General features: G+C 46.0%; 1 protein-coding gene across 7 annotated transcripts in view; it reads right to left on the bottom strand.

The window, feature by feature from the left end:
• Positions 1-24704, bottom strand: part of RERE (arginine-glutamic acid dipeptide repeats) — a 266304-nt gene that overhangs the window by 94953 nt on the left and 146647 nt on the right. For 6 of the 7 annotated variants that reach the window (XM_078379232.1, XM_078379236.1, XM_078379235.1 and 3 more), the window contains exons 4-7: positions 20057-20162; positions 18885-18981; positions 16166-16270; positions 1052-1100 (exon numbers count right to left, since the gene is read on the bottom strand). In XM_078379232.1, the coding sequence (XP_078235358.1) occupies positions 1052-1100; positions 16166-16270; positions 18885-18981; positions 20057-20162 (357 nt within the window). Of the gene's footprint in view, positions 1-1051; positions 1101-10391; positions 10527-16165; positions 16271-18884; positions 18982-20056; positions 20163-24704 lie in introns of those variants that run through there. The other variant, XM_078379237.1, reaches the window with a different exon arrangement.

The raw sequence follows: 24704 nt of genomic DNA, 5'->3' as shown, positions 1-24704 counted from the left end.
CTTTTCCTGGTTCATTAAATGTGGTGTTTTAACCTTATTCAAGCTGCTTTGGGAGTCTCTGGCACAAAGGGGGCATAAACGTTGGACCTTATTACAGCTGAATGGATTCAGAAGTGAAATCTAAGTGCCCCAACATATAATTGGCAGTCAGAACTATGACTGGGAGGTGATGGTGATGATGGTGATGATGGTGATGATGGTGATGATGGTTATTATTATTATTATTATTATTATTATTATTATTATTATTATTATTATTATTATTATTATTATTATTATTATTATTATTATTATTATTATTATTATTATTATTATTATTATTATTATTATTATGTTTTATTTATACGCCACATTTCTCCCAATAAGGGACCCAAAGTAGGCTGCCTTTTGATCAAGCACTTGGCCCCACAATTCCAAACCACCTCTTTGTTTTATGGATACAAGCAGGAAAACATGTCACACTTTCCCAATAGGAAATAGCATTTGTGACAGAGTGCATGTGGACAACCAAGATCTGGTTCAGCAAACTGCACAAATCAGCCTCTTCTAGACTTCATTGCCGATTCCATCCCTTCTGACCTCATCTATTTATGCAGAAGGGCTAAGGACAACTCCAAGCAGGGCCTTTTGTCAGCTGTTTGTAAACCCCATGCCCCTCTCTAGAAATAGATTTCCTTCACAATAAAACAACTCTGCCTGCAGAAGAAAAGCAGTCTGAAAGAAAGAAGGAAAGAAAGAAATTTGGCAGGTTGGCCAGTGGATTCTAGGAGTCTCACTTCCTAATGGAACATTTCCCAAGTCTTGATCACACTGAGAGGAAGTGCCACGCAGTGGTTAAAGAGCCTGGGGTCCTAGGCACAGAAGAGGCCATTGAGAGCCTGAGAGAGTCACACTGGCGGTCCAGGAGCGTCCTGTGGAAGATTAGGTTTTCTTGTCGGCTACTGCCCCTATCCGATGGGCTTTCAAACCACCAACTACATTTTGGCTGTTGGAGCCTTTCCCCAGAAAAGGATGGCCTACCTTTCATGGTTGTGACATACAGAAATCTTACCTGATGGCTAGGCCCAACCCGGATTTCTCCCTGTGTGCTGTTCAACCTCCTGGAACAGAAGAATACAGATGTACCGGTAAGTAGGACGAACAAAATGGCACAACATGGCATTACCCGGTGCAGTGTAAAAATGAACCGTTCTAGCTGCACAACTTGGAAGAAAACACATGGGGCTGTCTGCAGTGTCATGTTAAAAAGGCTGCAGAATATAAGCAGAATCAATTAAGCAACAAAAACTGAAGACACATGTAACAATTCTCAAAAGAGCACAGATCTCCACATTGAAGGCAAAGTATATTGTCAGCAGCAGCAGCAGCAAGCGCTTGTTTAAAATGCTGAAAGACGACATGGCAGGCCAGTTACTCCCTAGCCAAACAAGAAATCAAGACTACCTCTGCTTATAACTCCAGTGAATGGCGACCCACTCCCCCGGATCCATCCTCAGTGTACAGCATATTTTAGAAAGGCGGGTGAATTTAAAGCTTTTGCAGCAACCTGAAAGCTTCCTTTATGGGAGAGGGGAGACCAGAAATAGTAAACAAGAATTCCAAAAACTGCCTACCCAATTTGAAATTTAAGTGTCCAAAAAAAAAAAAAAAGCCAAGGGGAAAAACTATGGTCTATGAGGATACCAGATTCCTTTCTCTTTTCCCTCCCCCTGCTTGTCAATGTTCCAGCCGAACAAGGTCTCCAGCAAGAGGCTGCCACCTAGCTGTGCACAAGGAGTGCCACCTCTTTCAGCTGGAGCCTTCCTTTCCCATCTCCCCTCCTGGTTGCCTTGCCCAGCATTTTCCCACCAAGTGCACCGAACCAACAGTCTCCAGCTATCAGCCTGCCTGGACCCCTTGACTTTCAAAGCCAGCGTGGCTTCATGCAGATCCACCCACCCCCCTCTTTGCACCTCCTCAAACTATTTTCACAGAACCGTTCTGAATTAGTAACTGGATGGTGGTGGTTTCATAGAAGCCGTCTAAATTAATAATGCAGAAGGATTCTGGGAAACTGCTGCCATGTCTCTTCTGAAGTATTACAGCAATTGTTTGTGGCCAAGCTGGGGAGAGAGCAGGAACCCAGGATGGGGGCCTTGAGGTGCGGGACTCGCTGCTAAGTCGGACTTCAGTTGCAGCAGTGACTCAAGTCGGATTTTTGTCTCAACTCACGATTCGGAACCCACCCACCCAGCCCTCCCTTTTTTTCTTGGGAGCCACCTCCTAACTAGCAGGTAGGACAGAGAGGTTACTTTTCTCCACTTCAATGCTATTTTGTGATTTTATTTACTTGGGATGTATTCATCCTCCCCTTCCACCAAAGAGCAGGATGGCAACTCAGGAAGGCTGACTTCCAGCCCAAGGCCACCGTGAATCAACTTCATGGCGGGCCAAGGATTCAGACGCTGATCTCTTTGGCCTCGATTCCACATTTGCCCTGTGTTTTTCTTCCGCAGCGAAAGCCACTGGGTAAGTCTTCCACATCTCAACCTCTAACAGGCACAAAAGCTTGTACCAAGAGGTGGCCCAGAAATCAATGCCTTCCTTGACAGGCCCAGAGAATCCATGGTCCAATTAACCCGCTAGGCAGGAGGTTAGGACCCAGCACTCAGAATATACGGTGCTCAAAGGAGATGACCCGGGACTGGCAGAGGAAAATGTAGCTGGAGGACTGTGTTGAGCACAAGGGAAGGAAGGAAGTTTTCCTTCACCAAACAATGTACTACTCACCTATATCTATTTCCTGGTCACCTACAGCTTAAATATAAGTCAAAAGCTTGCCTAAATTTATCATACAGACAAAACCTCACACACTCTGAAGATCAAAATGACCGAGCGCCTTTGAGCTCATTTTTCATTTCTAAGGATGTGCGCGTGTGATATAACAGAGCATCCCCAGATGCTTCTGCCTGCATAGAGCGGACTTCAAAAACCGTAAGACCCACAACCAGAATAGGCTGCCGCATTGTGTTCACTCTCCAAGGAGTTCACAGCAAAGCAACCAAGATGAAAACCCTCTTATTATGTAGAGGGGTTGGGGCAGAATGCATGAACAGAAACCAGCGTTCATGGAGTTGCAAAATACAAGCTGCTGTATGTAATCTTTTCTTCAAACATGGCTTTTATTCCCACAGTTCAGTTTACAGTGAGAAAAACAAGCTGCTAAAGCCATCCTTTTATTCAACACCTTTTTTTGTACAATGGCTCCCTGCCCAGAAAGATGTCTCGCAAAAGGACTCTGTGTGGTCTCTGTAAGAACGCGGGAAAGACAAGACGGACAGAAAGGCAGCTGGGATCAGGTTCTAGCTCTGCTAAACAGAACCAGGCGGAAACCACCTGCTCCCCTCCAACTCATCCCCCAGCAAGGCAGGTTCCAACCACCCCGACTCCAACCCCGTGCATCCCGGGGGGGGGGCGTGGAGAGCAAAAGCCCTCCCCATAGGGTCAGTGCAGGAAGAACTTGGGACTGCATCCATGCCCTGAACAGGCCAAGAACTGAAGATTTAGGGGGGGAAAGGGGAGGAGAGAAAACCACACAACTCCCTTCACTGAACCCTACCTCTTTTTCTCTCTTTTTTCTTAAAAAGGGGCAAAGCCAGAAAGCCACTCATTCCTGGTGATAGGGAGTGAGCAGGAAAAAGAGGGAGAAAAGGCCAGAGGCATTTGAAAGAGAGAAAAGGCCACGCCAGGAACACAGATGAGAGGAACCCCCTCCTTCGGGCCCTCGCCAAGTTCCACGTGTCTTCGTTCTTACACCTATTCCATCCCTTACCATTCTTGCAAAAAACTATTAAAATCTGCATTTTAATCTATTTCCACTCTTCTTGCATGCATTTAATTGTCCATCGTCATCGTTATTCTTTCCTGCCTTTCAACCTAATATATGAGTTTTGTTTGCTCCTTTGACTGGGACCCTGCCTCCTTTTGGAGCCTCTCCTTCTTCACTCCACCTATTTTTCCAATTCCTTATGAGATAAAGGAGAAATGCCATTTATTACTACACTGGAGGAGAGGCTGCAAAAATTCAGGGCGGGGGCTGGACTGTAAATGTGAGAAGTACACGTGTCCACCATTTCATACCTTCCCCCCCCCCACATTAAGCATTTCTGAACCAGCCCATTTTCTCACCCCCACCTTACAAAAAGATAATGCTTTCTACCATACCTAAACATGTTTTCATTTATTTATGTTTAAGCCAAGAGGCATTCATGCTTCATATCTGGAGGTGTGTGTTGGGGGGGGCGCGTGTGCAGGGGGTCAAGAAAGGGGATAAGAAGAGGGAGGGCAAGGAGCCGGCACCATATAGTATATGAAATCTGACACCAAAGGGAAACCGATGTAACAAAGTGGTCTCCATAGCAACAACTTAATATTTCAGTCCCTCTTCAGCCGCAGCGGATTAAATATAATGACAAGATGTTCCCCCTTTGAAAAGTAACCTGTTGCCATGGAAACGTTGTAGTCTCTCGAATAAACAGGGACTGGACAGAAAGGAACTGGAAGCCTGCAAATGAATATCAAAAAGGAAGGCGCCTTTCCTCTCTCCTCTGCCTGCCAAAGGCGCACGGGGGGGGGGGGGGGGCTGGAGCTCTCTGAGCCTGGAGCAGAGGAGAAAAACAAACGAGGAGGATCGCTCCAAGACACAAATATGCTCTCCTGCCTTGGGGTAACACAGAGAGAGATCCGTGTGGGGATCCCAACCACTGGGAAGGTGATCATCCGGACCACCAGGATCAGCTGCCATTTTATTTGAAGGGATATAAATCCAAATCCTCTCTACAAGGAAGCCAACACAGGCATCCCAGTGTGGGATACTTTGGACTGCCAGAAAAATGAACCAGCGGGCCCTAGATCAAATCCAGCCTGAACCATCTCCAAAGGCAGAAATGGTGGAGGCTAGTACGACTTTGGGCCCATCCTGAGAAGGTAGGATTTCACGGAAAAGACCAGAAGGTCGGGAAAGGTGGAAGGCAGCAGGAATTGAGGAAGACCCCAGTGAGAGATGGACAGACTCCCCCCCCCCAAAGGAAGCCACCAGCCTATACAAGAGCTAAGCAGGACTGCTGAGGACCAGACCATTTGAAGATCACTCACTCATTCATAGCACAGCTGTAAGCGGGAGGTACCTTGACAGCAAATCACAGAAACAACGAGACCTCAAAATTATGTTTCTCCAGCATGGTCTCTTTTGAAAAAAATACAATACCTGTCACACTTCCAAGTCACTGAAGCTCTAAGTCCCGCCCAAACCAGGAGAAGTAGAGCATTTCTAAATTTAAAAAAAAAACATTCTCAGGCTAGGGCTTTGGCAAGCCTCCAAAGCAGTTTCATAACTATGAAAACAGCTACCCAAGTCTCCTTGTAGATGCACGTTTGCTGGTGTAGACAGTGGCTTAAATTCCTACTCAGCCATGGACTGAGCTGGGCATGTCATCATCTCAGGCCAACTGAGCAGAGGTTGTGCGTAGGTCAGCAGGCGTGCAATCATTTTAACATTTTTTTTAAAAAAATGCACAGCTAGTAAAAAGCTTTAACAGTTAAGGGATGAGCAAGGCCCTAACTGAATGCTAGAACACATGATCCAGAAGGAAAATGTCCTTAGTTTGATCTTCATCGATCTCCAGCGTAAAAAGCATTGTAGAGGCTTTAACCCCTTGCCTCCTTAGACAAAAGATGCCAGACTGGGAATATTTATTCATTTATCCAGTTGATATTCTGCCTTTTCCCTACAAATAGGACTCACGCTGGCTCATAGTCAAATTAAAGATAATATGAATAAAAATAATAACTACAGGAAAACAAAAACATACCAAAAGTTACCATATTTTTAAAAAACGCTCTATAATATTTTAAAAAACTGAATTTTAAGCAATTTTTAAAAGATGTCATTTCAAAACAACAGCACAACACCAATATTTCCAAAAGTTGTTTTCCTGACGACTAGTCAATTGCTGAGCGGTTAATGGAATGCAAAACAGGGAAAAGGTTAGTCTACCTTAGAATAGATTTCCAGAGCCTGGGAGCAGCCACCAAGAAGGCCGTGTACTGTATGTTTCCCACAAAGGAAACTGGACTCGACAGGCTGACTTGATCTAAGACTTATTTCCTCTCTTTAGGACCCTCTTTCCTCCCTTCTCCTTTAGTTCTGTCACACTGCTCACTCTGAATGCTGAGGTACAGAACTCAGCTTAGTGGTTTTTGGGAGAAATAAATAATCACTCTTTGCTTTAAGGAAGCCAGGTGTTACCTGCACAACAGGCTTGCTGCTTTCCCTTCCCTACAGACCATGGGGCAGAGCCTGGGTGAAGATAATGTATGGACTTCACAGCTGAGGATCACAGGAACTTGCACAGACAGGGGTTGTGTACCTCAAATAACAGCTGCTGAGGCCACTGGAAGAAGACCGCTGCTATTTTTGGCACTGTGAAATTTTCAGACAAACAACAACAACAACATCATCTTAGAACGTCAAAGCTGGATCATCAACTCCATCCCCTATCAAGAAGGCCCAGTGGGGGGGAATCAAACTCCCACCTTCTGGCTCCACAGCCAAACACCTAAACCACTGACTATCCAGCTATAACTCCTGGCCAAGGAGACTCACTACGTAATGCTGAGTACTTATATAATGACAATATTTCTTATTAGTATTTCTGGAGAATACCCAGAGGAACAATTTCATAAAGTGTGAAAGACAGAGTGGAAAAAGGTTTGAAAATTCTAGTCCTCATGAATTCAGACCAAGCTTGCCTGCTTGTCCCTTCTCTCAAGACAAAAAGTAGTATCTGAAGCAGTGCAATTTCAGACTGATCTGGATTCCAATCTACTTTGGACCCACCATCCAAAATCCCTAGGTGGAAGCAAAGAATCCTGATTCTCTGGAAGGCAGCTTTAAGGAGATTTGAGCAATTTTCCTATTAGACATTTCACAGGACAAGCAGTGAGACGCTTAGAGCAGGCTGAAAGTACCATATACACAGCCAAAAACATGTCTCTATAAAAAAAAACCCTAACAAACCTGTGAAACCGCAGGAAGAAAATCCTCACCTTAATTTGACCTCAGCTGTTCACGGAGTATTATTAATTGGTGTTAGCTTCATTTGGCTCCTACATTATCTTCACTGAGCTCTAACCAGCACATATAGCCCTCTCCCCCACCATTTTATCCTCACGACAGCCCTGTGAGGTAGGTCTGGCTGAGAGACTGTTACTGGCCCAAGGCCATATAGTGAGTTTTCATGGCCTGCTGAGGATTTGAACTCAAATCACCTGAGTCACAGCCCCAAAACTCCATCCGCTCGGCCATACTGGTTTTTATATTTATATATCATATAGAACTTCCATTTGCAAAAATATCAAACATGTGAAGGTGCCCCATGTATTACCCTAAGAAAAATCTTCCTCGACTTAATATCTGTCAGGTAGGTTAGAACATAATTCACAGACATCCTATGCCAGCACAGCTAAATTCTAGTCCCTCACATCTAGCAATCACCAAGTTGAGGAAAGTCAGCTTTGAAACAACCCAGACAAACATAAATCTATCTCTCACACGCGCATACACATGCGCATGCGCATGCACACACACAGACAGAGAGAGGGAGGGAGGGAGAACACCTTCACCCTCTAATTTGAATTTTAGGGACCACCAAAGGCAGGGGAACAGAAAGAACTACAGACATGCCAGCTCACAGGAAGTGAAAACCTAGTTCCTGACAGAGAAGCAGCAAACCTGTAACTCGAAAACAATCTATCACCACACACTTTCTCTTGAGTCCATAACAACTCAGATTTGGTTTTCAAGCTTTAGAAGATGCCCAGGCTGGAGCTGACTGTCTCCTGTTGAAATCAGGATTCTTGAAACTTTTCAGGCCTGAAAATCTCCCTCCCGACCAATGCAATGCCCAGTGCTGTGAAGGGGCCACTGCAGTGCCTGACACACGGCCTTTCTTCCACAGACCATTAGGGATGCGTGTGGAAAGAGGACTCATCCCTGGGCAGCTTCTCCTCCAGTATCAACTCAACCCAGTCGTGCTAAAGCTCCAGTAAGGTTGGCTGCAGAGACTGGGCCCATGGAAGCAAACCCTACTAAGGTCTTGCTTTGCTGCTGCCCAGAGGTAGCCAATGCAGAATGGGAATGGCCCTGAAATCACGTGACTGACAGAGAAACTAGGCAGGAGCAAACAGGAGGTGAATCCTAGCAGGGGTGGGCAAGTTCCAGAGCCAGTCAGGGGCTCCAGTAAGGGAAAAGAAAAAAAGAAAATTTGGGGTTTTTTTTTTTTTAAAACACTAAAATCTATTTACCAATGGATTGGTAAATATGTGGGGTTTTTTGTAATGTTACAAAGTAGCAGTGGTACTGCAACTTGTTTCAAAGGTGAATCTCTAGTCTTGGCAGCTTCCAGAAGTAGCAATTTGCCTTTTTTCAGGCGCAGCCCAACACAGGGATGATGATCCAGGAGGGAGGCTGGATTCTGCAAAAAAAAAAAGCCAGGAGGGCCCCACTTGGCTTGAGGACACATAGTTCCCATCCCTTCCATTCACATTAAAAACACACGATTTTAAAGAACCTTCAAAGAACTATGTCAGAAAACTGATCTTGGCTGAGGACATTTTAAAATATTCCAGAGGAGGGAAATTCTGGTTATCTCCACAAATCTGAACTTGGGACCTCTGCATAAGCTATCATCTTTGGAGCTTACTATGTTAAAATCAAATACTGTGCTAAGAAAAATACGCATTAATATTACAGGCCATACAGCCACACATGTATTTGAGTAAATGGCACAATGTCTTTGTGCTATTGAAGATGAGGGATTCAATTCAGAGTAGGCTTGGGGGGGGGGAGAAACTGGGGAAAGGGGAGGCTAAGAAAGTTGTCATGAAACTGCAGCTCAAATTAAGTTCTTGCTTGTTTTTCTTTGACTTCTGGGATTCCACTAAATAACTGCAGTTATCTTTTAAAAATTCACACACTGAGGACTAGCAACTTGCTTTACTTTAGGCAGCTGAAAACTGTTAGATCCAAACTTCCTTAAAACAGATACAGTATTACTCAGACACACCGCACCAACCTGAAGTGTGAAGAGACTAATTTCTTATGAGATGCCTGAAGGGCAGTGGCTGGTGGTCATAGCAGCATCAGCTAAATCTTTCTGCAACATGAGTGAATACATTTTGCTCAGATAAAAGAAAGCCACCTCCACTCTTTTAAACATCTAGCTCTGAGTCCTTAACTAGGTTTATTCGCTAGCAGAGAGAGCCTTCTGACACTGCCCACAACTTCCTTGGCTTACACACACACACACACACACACAGACACACACACAGACACAGAGAGAGAGAGAGAGAGAGGCGTCACACAAACACAGCGCTGGGCAGATATGGCAGACATTTGGTTTAACTCTGGACTCCAGGGGTGTGTCAGTCGGTGCCCTGACCCTGTCAGGACTACAGTACGTTAAATGCAAGAATGAGAGGGCAAGATTCGCCTACTAAGACACTTCCTTGTGGCAGGCAGCTCATTTTGTGCGCAATGTGCAAATCCCACCTTCTGGTCATGGTGGGCACAAGCGGGGGGGGGGGGGAGTCCCATGTCAAATCAGTACACCTCTAAAATGCTCCCCAGAACATCCTTCTTCAAAAGGCAGATTCCTCAGCTGAAAGTTCAACACGGAAAAGTTTTGCCGAGGGTCGAAAATGCAAAAGCTGCCGGGCCCAGAGCCGGACACCTAGGCAGAATCTCACCGGCCCAACCCACTGGAGGCGAGTCTGTTCTTGGCACCCCACCTGCCAGGAGGAGCAGGCCAGCTGTCAGTAGCCAGTCCCCTTCCTCCTCCCAAGCAGCTGATGGCTATGAATCTGAGCGACCCCCCCCCTCCTCCAGGGCCATTCCCTCCTCTCCCCAAAGGCCCAAACATTTTCCTGCACAGGGCAGAAGAGCAGCAGGCAGGCAGGCAGGGCTTGGCAGCTCCATGGCCGACCAACCATCCAGGGAGACAGCTTGGGATCTGCAGCAGCAGCAGTAGAAGAGGAGAGAGAGATGGGCCTCAGAATGTGTGTGTCTGTTGCGGGGGCGGCTGTTGGGGTTTTGGACACATGCAGTTCTGCAAACCTGAGCATCAGTGTTACATGCACTTAATGGACAGGATGCTTGTGGTGAAGCACGCTGCTGAGAGAGAGAGAGAGACAGAGAGAGAGAGAGACAGACAGAGAGAGAGAGAGGAGCGAGAGCATGCATGCAAGAGTCACACGAATCCCGAATCGGCCGCCCTAGAAGCGGCATCCGCGGAAGCACCCCCGCCGCCAGGCCCCCGAGCCGCCGCCAGGCCACAGCCCTGCGAGCCGCCTACCTGAAGGGGCCAAGAGGGTCGTCCATGGCCGTGACAGGCTCTGGCGGGCGCCGCCGCCGCTTCCCCTGACCTTGCCACGCCGGGCCTCCCTCCCCGCCCCCCCCCCCCAAAAGAGAAACACCGGAGCAGGCGAAGCCCCTTCCCTCCCTCCCTCCTTCCTTCCTTCCTCGAACTACTCAAAATGGAGGCCCATGCAGGCGGAGAGAGACCTGGGCGAGCCTCCACTGAGCTTGTGCTATGACCTAAGCCAGCGCGCAGAACGCAGAAACTTCGCCCTCCGACTGACAGCACTGAGCATGTGCTGTGACCCCCCCTTCCCCCTCCCTCCCCTCCCCTCCCCTCCTCTCCTCTCCTTCCCCCCGCCCCGCCCCGCCCGCCCCGACGCAATCAATCTCGGCCCGGCCGTTTCCGTAAATAAAGCGCAGCCCACAGCCTGGGAGGCGGAGGCTCGCGCTGCTTTTTTTTTTTTTTGCTGCTGCTGCTGCTGATGTGGTTGCGGCGGCGGCAGCAGCAGTTCCCGCCCGCCTGCCCGGCCGCGCTCGCGCTCTGCCCTAGCAAGCTAGTGTGCGGGGAAGTGGGGCCGCCGCCGGGGGATCTCCGACGCACCACCGTCGCTCCCAAGCGGTGGTCCAGGCCAAGCCAGGCCTTCCGCGTTGGGGGCCCCCTTTCCTCTTCCCAGCGCGGCCGCACCGCAGAGTCGGAAGGAAGGCGACTGGGCGGGGGGGGGGGGGGAACCCCCGGTTCGGGTCCAAAAAGGACGGCCTCATTTTTTGGGGGGGGGAGGGAAAGCAAGGGAAAGGTTCCCCCATCTACCAGGGCGCCCGCAGCCCACATTTCTTTGGGAGCCGGAAGCTGGTGGGGCACTTCAGGACCAGCCAGATCAAGAGGTCGCCATTCTAGAACCTGCCTTATTAAAAAGTAATTTTAGTAAGACAGACCTCACCCAGCCACTGGCCAGTACCATTTTTGCACTGTTCGCAATGGGTCATCTGCGCTATAAGCTAAACCCTAATTGACCATTTGCACAGAGAACGGGGAAATGGGCCCACGTGGCCCCCTCATATACAGCGTTCAGTCAGAAATATAACAACAGAGGAACATATGAATGCACCTCTGGAGAAGAACTGGGCTCTCCATTTCTACCATGGGAGGACCTGCATTCTTCCACGGGGTTATTAAAGAGAGATGAGATACAAAATGTTGAGGGCCGTTGTTTTAAACTGCAATCCCTGGCCGGCCCTTATTAACACTGCTGGAATCTGCCCAAGGAAAACTAAATGGGAGACGAAGGTTATGGACCCAAGAGTTTTGGGCAGGCTCATTCTTGTTGGGGTAAACCATGGTACAGCGTTACAGTCATTGAGTGCAATGTTACTATGAAGCTGGACTGTTTTAAAATCCAGATACTTTGTAATTTGGAGCAAAAGAGGTCCATTTTAACCCAGAGTTTGTAACGATCAGACCAGGAAAAGCCAGGGAACAGGGAATAAAAGTTCACACACAAGATTAATGAGAAGAGTGTACAAGATCCAGGATGGACTCTAATTAATAATTATTTTTCCTTTCTGGAAAATGTACTGTTGCACGTGATGAAAGGCACATGTGGGTTTTGCATTGGTGTGTCAGAGGGAGTTTTCGGCATGCCTCACAGAAATGCCAGTTTGAGGCATTTTGCTGCCTGAGGTCAAGAATGAGATGCTACACCAATCCCATTGCATGGAGAATAATAATTATAATTACAGAATTATTTGGTGTGAAACTGATTTAGAAATAAGAACCCTACTAGCTTTGAGGTGGGTGGAGAGAAGAGATAAAATATTGTTCAGATGTGGTTTACCACTCTTCCCTTTCCCCCCTGCAAGTTTTCCCCTTAAGACCCTATCAGCCTGGATGATCTTGGCTGGGCCTCTCCTCAGGAGGCATTGTGAGGATTTGAACTCCCAGCTCCTGGCTCCAGTCGCACCAAGCCACTGAGCGATCTCGGCTCCCCAGAGCAGGCTGCAACGATTAAAATCACAAAGTCATTCTCATGCAAACATGCCAGCTATATGCGATAGAGGCACCAAGAGCAGAGAATGACTTGAATGAGGGCAGAGCTCCAGGAATTTTGCCAACCTGCCGAGCCACCTGTACTGACTAATGGGTTGGGCCAACTCACTTTTTATCCCCGAATGGAGAATTATATTTGAGTTAAGCAGAACTGTGCATTCTTTGCCAATATTTGCCTGCCACCCTGAAATCCTGAAATGTGGTGTTTCTCATAGGCTGCAAAGGGTTTTTGCTTCAACACCGTGCCCATCTCATAACCCAGGGGATTCAGTGTGCTCTGCTGCGGAGGAGTCAAGATGCAAGTTCTCCCTTGCCTCAGAAACCAAAGCAAGGGTATTTTACTAGGGGGCAGTGGCTTTCAAATAAAGATCCCCAATGTGTGATGGTAGGCGACCTGCCCTTAAAAAAACTTATCACTATACCCAGTACAGCTGACCTTTCACATAAGCGTGTGAATGAGCCTTGCCCTGATCACTACCATCAAGCGCTTGACTACCACACTGTTTTCTTTTGGGGGCTGCCACCAAAAATGTGCTAGGCAGGTTGCTCACCTTGAGCCGATACAAGGAGTACCTTTTATTGTACACATGCAGAATTCTGTTTGTTACTCAGTTTGTTCCTGAGTGTTATCTAAGAGCTGAGACTGGAACCAAGCAGCAGCTATTCCTGGGTGTGAAAGTATTGTTCACTATCATCTGTTTCACAGATTTCAATCAATCAATCAATCAATCAATCAATCAATCAATCAATCAATCAATCAATCAATCAATCAATCAATCAATCAATCAATCAATCAATCCCTACCTACCTACCTACCTACCTACCTACCTACCTACCTACCTACCTACCTACCTACCTACCTACCTACCTACCTACCTACCTACCTACCTACCTACCTACCTACCTACCTACCTAGGACATGGCAGAAACACTGACGAATCCTTCCAAAAGACACAAATCACTTCAAGAGTGAGAGGAACAGAGCAGTGCTGATGTTCCCTCACCCTTAACCATCTGTGCTCAGCAGGTTTTTAAAGTGGAGATAAATAAAGGCCCAGATCTGCTTCCTTTTTATGTTGCGGGTTCTCTTAAGAGAGCTGAGAGCTCATCAATAGCACCTTCACGATGGCAGCAAGAATGTGTGTGTGTATTTGGTGCTTCTCCTTTCAGCAGCAAATCTAGCACATCATTATAGAATGGGCATCTTGGTGTGCAGCCTGGGTGGAATTTTAGTAGGCCATAAAGAAGACACGACTATCGATCTCCTTGCCTGCTGTCTAGCTGTGGGCCGGATCCCTGAAAACAAACTAGTGAGAATGGGGCCACTGCTGGATTTCTCCCTTGCAGAATTTTGCTGGATTTTTTCACTGATGGATTCTGAGATATAATTGTTCACCCTTTAACTCAAACCCAAATTGTGGCTGATGTGGCAATGACTCAGCAACCCACGTGAACACACAAACTGGGACCGTTGTATCCATAGGAAAGGTGTTCCCAAAAGGGGACAAAGATTTGTAAAAAATGGACCTAGGTTAATTTCTAAGTACAGACTCGTGTAGAAATAATCCCTGTAAGTTAAATAGTAATATTTACATATACAGCTATCATTACAGAGGCATCACACCATAGGAAAGAAGTCTGAGCGATGTGCCTGTTCAATCTGGTGTATTCCGTTGCAAAATCTTGACAGGAAATGTCAAGGCTCCTTCTTTCCCTTATTTTTTATTCAAACTGGACTGGGACTTTCAAACAGATGTCTTCAGAGAACTGCCCTCTACAAAATCATCATACATGGTCAAGTACACAGTGAACACATCTGCATGTCTGTCTGTCTCTCAGATATAAATTCACGCACACACACAACCAGAACTTGCTTTATCAAACGTCTTTGTATCCACAGAAGAAAAGAATGCAGCCGCCGTTAACAACAGGATAAATGCCTTTCTGTCACATAAATGGGAACTTGGGCTCATCTCTTTCACTGATATATTGGAAAGAATGTAGATACCATCTACAGCCAAACAACTGTACATTTTCTGAAGAAGAGTTGGATGGATTTTTTCCCATGCAAGCCATCATGCTTCTAGGAGAGCAACATTATACTATTGGCCCAACTCTTAAATGTGCCAAGTTCCAGTTTGCAAACAGGGTTTGGAGGCCAACAAGTATGAGTGCCCCCCCCCAGGGCACCCAGTGAGGAGGACTGATCCAAAAGCTTCCTCTGCATCACAGCCACTAGAGCCGATCACCTACATGGCTGGGGCTCTGCAAGGAAAATGAAACTTTGGAATTCGGGTCCAACCTAGCTGGCCAGCCCTGCGTGGCCGAATCTGATGCTTGTTGCTTTGCTGATCTATCAGACCTGTGATCATGCCTACGCATTTACTGGCAACAACATAAACAACCTGCTGGTCTTTTAAAACCAGCAGGTTTATTTCAGTGTGACCTCTTGTGGATTTAAACCCCCTTCTTCAGATGCAACACCAGTAAGGAAGCCATAAACAGCAAAATTGGTTCTGTCAAAACACACAACTACGGCACAGTTGCCTCAAACATGAAGAAGGTGCAGGTTCCTAGGCTGCATATCTGGATAGAGTCTGCCTGAGGCAGAGAACAAATTACACAAGTATAAACATTAAAGGCAAAGTATACCATATAATAAAGCTTTAAAACTTTAAAAAGGGGCAAATTAGCAATATATTTAAATATCATTTACCAAATTCAAAAACATACTCAGAGCCACAGCAATAAAACATGGGGAAAGCAGCAGCATGACAGATAAACCATAAGGCTAAAAAACATTCAAAAGAAGTGGACATTCAAAATGTTTTAAAAACCACAAGCAAGTGGGGCCGAGTGAACTTCCCTTGGGAAAGAGTCTCAAACAGCAGGGGCTGTCACTGAGAAGACCCTGCCATGAGTGTCAAGCAATATAACCGGTTCTAAAAGCTGGCAAATGAATAAAGCATCTGATGATAATTTTTTAATAATGTGACTTGGGTCATGTGGATGTTGATAGTTTTCCAAACCATCACATCTTGACCCACAGGCAAGCAAATGCTTCTTATAGGAACTTAGCAAGTTTGCCATCTGCAAGGATCCATTTTTTCCCTCTTTAACATCTGAAACACAGAACTACAAAATACTCCTCCCTCCCTCCCTCCCTCCCTCCCTCCCTCTCTCTCTCTCTCTCTCAGGCAGGAGCAATTGAGAAAGCTAAGAGACTGAGCTGGCATTAAGACAACCTGCTGCCCTTTCAGATCCATAGCTAGATCATCTTGAGGAAAAGGAACAACATGATTTCATCGTACACATCAGTAAGGAAGGACATAATTTTCTTGTGGATGACTCCAGTTTCAACAGCCATTGACTTCACCCAACAAGACTACCCAAAGACCGGCTGCCAACAGAACTGAGCACTAGAAAGAACACTGGTCTGCTTACTTAAGAGTCCACAGCCAATCGGTATTATCTGGAAGCTTTGGTGAGCAATTATATAGGCAGAGATGGGCATGTAGGTGTTGGGTTAAATGCTAAATCCAGAACTCAACTTACAAAAGCAAAATTGTGCCTTGTTCCTAAATGCCTCTGGGAAGGTACAAAGAAGGAACCAAAGGACAATGCCTCAGCTTTACCCTTGAACACGCCCCTCCCCACACGGATTGACACAGTGTAAGGCCATTAGCTAAATGCTTTCTCTGTAGGTAAGACTGAAAACAACTCACCTTGTCTCTGGATTGTAGCCCAGTATGTAGAAAAAGGAGTCCACCCGAGCTTTAAACTCCCTAGCAGCGAAGATGTCAGAGAAATGGGAAATATTACACTTCCCCCTGCAAGGAAAAGGATCAAAGCAAATGCAAAAGTGTTACTGAACTGGGTTTGCTAGATGGCCAATGTCCAATTTAACTGAAGACATGGCAAGTTCCTTTTGCTTGAATGGATGAACATAACATCACTATTTTACCTGTTGCTGCACTGGCTACTGGACTTCTTGATTAAATAAATGTAATATCATACATTTTAAAAAAACCTTGTCTCCACAATTTTTATGAGAGAGAGACACACACAGAGAGAATCAATTTGTGAAGGCACAGGTGTTTATATATGTATTTGTATGTACACACAATTTTAGGTTGAATGTAATTTAACAATCTTGTGATTTAACATCCTCCTTTCATTATACTGTGTTCTCAAATGTTCTTCTATGTTATCTATAACATTCATTAACTATAAAATTAAAGTATTTTGTTAAACAGCAAAGTGGGCAGCAGGCAGAGACTCTCTGCCTAGGGAACACTCCGCGGCAAAGTTCCCAAAATCCCAAAGATCTGGTCCCTTGTTACCACCCACAAATGACCAGGTGGCAGGAAGAACCAGAGGAGGGCCCCAGGCAGCAAGACAATGCAGAGAATCCAGAGACAGTCACCTAATCTGCCTGCTGTTATAAAACTTAATGACCTTCCCCCCCCCCCCAGGCACACAAACACAAGCCTCAATAAGAACACAACAGGGCTGAAACACTGTCAAGAAAAATCACACACAAACACACGTGTGCCTGAGCAAAAAACTCTATCTTCTGCACAGCTCTTTCGATCTGTTCGGGGCATAGTTTGTGCTGCCTTTTCTTCATGCCAATTTCTGATCAGAAGGCTAACAACATTTTTGAGACACAGAAGCCACTCGGCTATTATGGAACAGATGATAGCGTACTAGTGGAATTTTCCTGGTTCATCTCGAAAACAATAGTAGCAGCAGTCCTGAAATAAGCCAAATCAAATGGTTCACTTCTCTTCCCCAGAGTAGAGGTTACAGATGACTTGACTTCAAGGAAGCAGCTTCAGCAGAGCAGCTTTGAAATGTCTCCAGGTGGCCTTGCTTAAAATACCGCCTGAGCCCTAGTGGCACACAAATAATTCAGTTCATGCTTTGACAACATCCATGCACTTGTTCTGCAAGCTCAAAATGAGATGCATGATGCCAACAGCTTTCTTCATCTGAATACACAAGCAACCATTTCCAATAAAGGTTACATCTACTTTTCTTAAACAAACAAGGACAAAGCAAGGGAAAAGAATGAAACAGACGTTGATCAATTACCTCTGGGGTTGATGAAGAGGAAGACTGATCATACAGAGAAGGGATAGATAAAATTCAAAGCATGTGACAGCAGGCGGGACCTTGTTAGACTTTTAAAGCACAGCCAGAAAGGGAGAGATTGAGACTGAGAGAGAGGGTAACACAGAGAGCGGGTGGAAGGAAAAAGATTTCCAGAGCAAATTACAAACTCTTTGCCATTGCATGGTCAAACACGATCTGTTCCACAAAACACACACGGATCTCCACTCTTATGCAGGGTTTGCTTTAAAAAAGGGGATGTCTAAATATGCAGGGCAGGTTGAATTTAATTACAATTTAAATTATTACTCAGAAAGGCTCGGTTTAGCCACGTGACACTCTCCCTCTCCTCCAACAGAAGGCTTATTCTAGGGAAAGTCTTCCTGATGCCACAGCAGTCATTTAAAGCAAAGCCTCATAAGACTGATCTCACCCTGCATGGAAACTCTCAGGTTTGAAGACATTTGAGGCAGCAATCAATACCAACAATAAAAGCAGTCATAAGATAAAAGAAGCAGCACCATCAACAGTAAGAACAGAACCACCGAAAGGGTTGAAAATGCAGTGCTTTAGGAGACAGACAATAAAAAGAGTCGTGCAACCTTCTCCAGGGAGTATCCTCCACAATCCAGATGCTGCCACTGGATAAGCCCCATCTCATTCCCTCACACTATGTACTTCACACCCAATTTCAGAAGGAGGCTTCACACGGAGGGAAGCCTCTTTGTCTAGATTCTTTAGGCCTGCAGGGGGTCAAGGCGGACACTGAGACCTGGGACTAGAAATCAAGCAGGAGCCAGAAGACATGACACAGCACGGAAGTAACATACACTGATGGTTGCGCTAGTAACAACCATCTGGCCATTGCTGCCTGAAGCAGTGGAAGCTTTTGAGTTCTTTTTCAAAGGCAGTCCCTGGTTGAACTCCATGAATATATCCCAGTCTGATTTTCAGTGAGGTCTTAATGACCATGGCTATTTAAGATTTTTCTGAGATATTCCCCAGCTTCAGCTCACTTCCCTTTCTGTTTCATTCCAGTTCACTAATGGTCTCAAGAGGCTTAATTCGAGCACTGAAATTATTTCCTTCCACACAGGAAGTGAGAAAATCCCAAAATACAACCACATGTCCAAATAAAATGTTTTCACTTTTTTTTTAAGTACCAATTTAGGCCCATAACCCTCTTAATAATTCTGAAAAGGCTGCTTACAAACTAGTTTGACAGATGAAGAATGCGACTGATATTATTATACTAGACTCTGCATCCAAGATCAAGAAGGCCACACACCATTTTCGAAAGGGCCTCCTGAGGAAGTGAAGAAACCTCACCTGAGAGCAGCAGCATGATAGGTGTCGACATAATCTGAGATGAAAAGCTCTCGGTTTTTGATAACTGGGTCCGTAATAACCAGCTCACGTCCAGAATCTGAGAAAAGAAAAATTCACAGCTTTAGTCATGGTGCTGGAGAAGGGTCTGGATCAGGTTCTGAGCCGCCCCCACTCCCCAAGGCACACACCTTGAAATCAGATGAAGCCATGAAGATTTTAAACACACATGGGGGAAACATACAGGTCCAGTGTCTGCTTCATGTGCCAGGTTCAATGCCTAGCAACTCTCGGAACACTGATAATGGGGCACAGAGGTTCTCACTGCCTTTCTGCCTTGCAGACGTTTGGAACGTCCAACTCCCAAAAGGCCTAATCCATGACTAGGAACTCTGAGGACTCAGGTCTAGCACACCTGGAAGGCCAAAGATGGAGATACAGCAAGCGACTGGAAAAACCACCACCTGGAGTTCAAGCTTTCTTAAAAGAACGTGCTTCTTGCGAATATTCCAATCTTCTGACAGTTTCCATTTGACACTGGTGTGCCATCTCTGGATATCAGGGGAACTCTCTCCCCCACAAAACACTCTGTAGTCCCAGTATAGGCACACAGAGGTATAACTAAGAACACCATCTGATCAGGATGCACAGAGATGTGCTTTGCTACAGTATTCCTAAAGTCCCAAATTTTCCTCTACAGCAGTAGTTCCCAACCTTGGGTCTCCAGATGTTCTTGGTCTCCAGATGTGCTGGATTTCTGGGAGTTGCAATCCAAGAACACCTGGGGACCCAAGGTTGAGAGCCACTGCTGTACAGGAAGGCACAGATTTCTAACCCTTTTGTGTTAGAAAAAGGCATTGGGGGAGAAAGTGGTATCTTCCTAAAGATGAAATGTTGTAAGCTGAAATTGTCCTCAGACTGACTGAGAAGACTTCACCCCACTCCTCCCTTTTCTTGGCTCCCCCTTTTTTCTGTCTCAACATGACCCAGGTAATGATCCGGGGGCACACTCTATATGTGTTGAACAGATCAGCCTTAGCCCGATCAGCTAGGAACCCAGCACAAGCCGTTCTGATCTTTCCAAGGGGGTAATGGAATACCAGCAGAATGAAGAAAAAATTAAGACAGCTTGTTGATTAGCAAAGGATGTCACACATTTCTGGAGCTCAGCATACCATTTTCGTTGTGTCGGTCCTGAACTAAGTGCTGATAGACAGAATCCGGGACTTCAGACTGGCGGTAGTACCATTTGACGTTCATTAGGAGGTGGTCCCGTTTGCTCTAAAACAACAACAGCAAAGGAAACAACATAGAATGGAATTACAGAGTCCAAGGCTGATAATAGCATGCCAAACCATGCTGTACTACAGAGGCAGAAATGAACTACAAGCTCTCCTTCAGCAGAACATGGAAATCACAGGTCGATGGTGCCAAAACAAGTGGAAATGCATTTGCCTGCCTAAGAAAAAAGTGGCTTCACATACAAACAAGATCTCAGAAAACTACAGTGGTGGCCCGCATGACCATGATAATCTGTCCCGGGAAAATCGCTGTTTAGCAAAATCGTTGCCATGTAAAAACCCTTTCCCCATTGGAATGCATTGAAACCGGGTTTAATGCGTTCCAATGGGGAAAATACTTCATTGTCCAGCAAAGATCGCCCATAGAGAAGCCATTTGCCAAGCGCTGATCAGCTGTAAAAATGGCTGCCCTGCAAAGCATGGGTCCGGAAAACACAGGGCAGCCATTTTGCAGAGCCGAAAGAATTGTCATCTTGCGAATAAACAGTTCGCAAAGCACGGACCTAATCGACGTCCAGCGAAAATCCCCCATAGGAATGACTGTTTTGTGAATCGCTATAGCGATCGCAAAAAGTCATCGTCATGCGGATTCGTCGTTTAGCAGGGTCGCCATTTAGTGAGGTACCACTGTATTCACATAAAAAGGGAAGTTTTTTTTCCTCTTTTATCTCTCTTAGACACACACATACGCAGCATATATAATTATGAGTACTATCGTGGGTTAAAAAGAAGAGGAACTTAATATGCCCTGCTCAACTGCCACTTCGTTTTAAATGATATTTGACCCAGAAAATCTTTTGTGGTACAAACCATTTTCTTTATATATGAAGGATGCAGTTTGAAAAATTATTCCAGTACAATAGACTTCAGCACACTGGTTTTAGTTATAGGAGTCAGGGTCCACCTCACACACAAAACAAACAGAAGCTCAAAGATTGGGGTACGTGGAAATAAACTCAAAGTTGCATATTTTTTTTCTTCCCCAACCTCTTATTGCCGATTTAGCAGGTCAGAAGCCAAAACACGTGTCAAGGCCTGTGTCAAGAAAAATGGCAATGGCTGCTAATCTTTTCAGCAAGTGGCCTCAATACACAAAGACACCCCACTTCATCGAAGACAAGAAAGTCCTCAGTTCTTAGGTCACAGATATTTCTGCAATTCGCCTAACCACAGAGGCATAGTCACTCCACCTCTGTCACATTAATCACTTCCAGGAAGGATCAGCTATGCAGAGTCGGGCACAGAATTATCCATCTCGGGCCACTCCGTATCCTGCATCCTGCACAGATGAGCCACTCTGTTATGAAAAGGGACCTTGAGAACATACAACTCATCCATCCTATGAAGAATATTTGAAAGAAAACTTTACGATACTTTACATTAGTTCATCACAGTTAGCTGTAAGGTTTTAATTTCCAGGGTTTATTTTTCCTTGGTCACACTGTTCTTACGGCACTAACCTCAGCAACTCCTTCAGTTCCCCACCCCATCCAACATACCACATTATACAGTACTTGATATAGGAAGTCAACGTAGACCTTACGGATTAACACGTGCAGTACCTTAAAAGATCCAGCCGGCGGCAGCATTGCGTCAAGGGAAAAAATATTGCCGACTGGCACAGCCGGGTTTGAGAGCTCAGGAGTACCTGGCGTCCTTTCTTAGAAGGCAGTTCCAAGCACAAAAACCATGGCTAGAGCAAGCTAGAGAAACCCCACACTTCACAAACATCGGCTTCAAAAATAAGAGAGGGCAGGAAAAGCAAACCTCTTGGGAGGGGCTGTGGCTCCGTGACCGAGCCCCCCTCTTGGTATGTCTTCTAAGATCAGACCGCCTACGTGATATATAGTGGCTACAGTGTGAAACCAGGGCCCCGGACGCCTGGCTCCCAATTCCCCTCTCGGCCAGGAAAGCCACAGATGTCTTCAAGCCAGTCACAGTCTGTTAGTCTGACCCACCTCTAGCTGAGAGAGCCATGCATATGCTGCCTTGAGCCACAGGGCCATCGCTACAACAAATAAATAAAATGTAACACACCAAACATTCCCGGGTTCGATTCCTGGCAGCCCCAGTTATCAGAATTCAGTCAGCAGTATGTGCCGGGGGGGGGGGGGGGACGACGACGACTTTGGGTCCTTATCCTGGACAGCTAAGGGCAGCAAAGAGAGGCTAGCCCACATGGACCAGTAATCTGCTTTATTGGGAGGGGTTATAGCTCAGTCTCATAAGGTATCAACGATTCAACCCAGGAGCATCTTAGGTCAAAGGCTGATAAACAGCACGCCAGAATTCGGGATTGGGCTGGATCCAGATATTCATTGTCCAGAGCCTGCAGAAATCTGCTTCCTAGGTTCCGAAGGAGGGCTTATAGGACAAGCCTCGTATCCAAGTGACCTAAGGTTGAACCTTCAGCAATACGTAACTGGCCCGTTAGGAGTGGGCTGCCGTGGGCGAAATAGGGTCGTGTGGGGTCAGGTGGAGACGCCATGTACCAGTTGGTGTGATCCTCATCTCCAAATGGCATATCGGCGTTTAAGCGACCCTATTGGGTCTGGCTCCTTCCAATATCATGAAGCAGTTTAAGAAGCAAGCCCACTTGCCACTACTGGCAAATCAAATATTTCAGCTACTCATCAGCAGAGGAGTAAGGGAAGTTACAGTTCTTTTCGGACTCTGGTAGACGATGGCTAATGCAGTGCATGACTTTAAAAAAAGAAAAGAAACTCTAGGATTGTCCTTGGTTTCTCTCAAAGGACCGGTCAAGAAACTGCTCACGGCCAAATCCATGCAGGGTGATATAGTCGCTCCCATGGTCACACTTAACCTATGTTCCACTAGCTGTAGCGCTTGCACCAGATGTCCTGAATCTCAGACCCCCCCACCGGCCTGTCTCACAAGACACAGGCACCCACAACTTCAAGATATCTACACAGGACTCACATTCCAGTTGAGGCCTACCAATTCAGAAGTGTAGCCTATGTTTTCCAATACCTTGATTACAGAAACATCAGTGCTTAATACACAACAAGTATAAGTGGAGGAAATCCTATTTTCATTTTAGCCAATGCACCTACAGTATCTGTGCTGAATGCATCTATACACACACTATTTTTTTCTGATTTTTAACCTCTTTCTTTCCCAAAGAACACCAAGTCATACACAAGCACTTCACCCAACATCTATGCTACCTCCCATCAGCACTTCACCCTGTGAGATTTATGGCTAAGCAGGAATTTAAACCTAGTATCTTCAGTTCTAGACTGACACTGTAACTATTCATCTACACTGCCCCTTTCCCACATGAAATGTTCCCTCCTGCATGTTTGATGAAGAGGATGGGGGGAGTGCCTTTTCTGATATGACAGCTAGCATCTGCACTTTTTAAAAAAAGTGTTAAAACACTTTGCCTAATTAGTCAAAGGATTTCCCTCTTATTATTTTAAGAGACTGAGAAATGTTGGAGCTGCAATACAGTATTTATACATTTCTGTTAGGTAGGCTTGGATAAGAAAAATGTGCAGTTCATAAATATAAAAACATACGTTAAACACAGCACATTCCATGACACCCGGCCTCTTGCTAGCTACTTTCAAAAGGGATGGGGGGGGGGAGAGCAAAGGACCCCTCCCTGCTGCCCGCCTGCCACTGCAAATCCCTCGTTTGATGTGAAGCCCGGTTCTGGCTGTTCCCCACCTGCCTGCTTCTCAGTGTGCCCATCTAACTTCCTTACATTATTTCTGAAAACAAAACAGACTGGCAGCAGAAGCAAGACAAAAACAGCTGGAGTTCAGGGGTCTGCAATAAGATTAGAACTACAGCCTGGGGAGAAGAAGAAGGGGGGGTTGCCCTTTCCCTTCAAGCCTGCTTACCCGCAAGTTCATTTCTGCAATGCCTTTATCGAATCAGAAGCCAGGCTGGTTTGGCTCTCTCTTTACCAGCGCCTCTGGCAGACCGAACAGAGAAAAGGCACACCAGCAGAATCTCCGTGGACCTTTGGACATTACCTGCTGGGGCTCCGCTCTCCCTGCTGGGCTTTCCTCCACATGCCCACTGCTTAACGTCCTTCTCCTGGGGCTTTCGTTTGCCTCTCAATTTTGTGGATCCACCGCCTAAGCTCCTGCTATGGGTTTCGTTCACCTTGTCCATCACAAGATGGGAAGGTGCAAAGGGACCTGCGTCAATGCAAGCAATGCTGGGTGGGATCCCCAGTCCCGTCCCACCCCCAAGTCCCTCCCCCTCCTGTTGCAGCATCCTTGTGAAAGGGAAATGGAATTACTGTAGGGCCCTTTTGTGACATTACCATCGTCAGAAGGGGCTGGGATTCAAATCAAGCATGCCTTCTACCTTCTGCGATTTCAGAAGGCATTATCCACCCACTCCCAAGTGTATCTCCAGAGGGATGAAGCCAAGGAACCTGACGGTCCTTTTTGAGACAAGAGTAGACACGTTCAGGAGGCCGGATGCTCCTTAACTCTCGCTCTCTCTGAATTTCTGAAGAAGAGCTACATGCGCACTGCTTATA

The sequence above is a fragment of the Pogona vitticeps genome, chromosome 7, assembly GCF_051106095.1.
Source record: "Pogona vitticeps strain Pit_001003342236 chromosome 7, PviZW2.1, whole genome shotgun sequence".
Lineage (NCBI taxonomy): Eukaryota > Metazoa > Chordata > Lepidosauria > Squamata > Agamidae > Pogona > Pogona vitticeps.
This window is presented reverse-complemented; position numbering and strand designations above follow the sequence as displayed.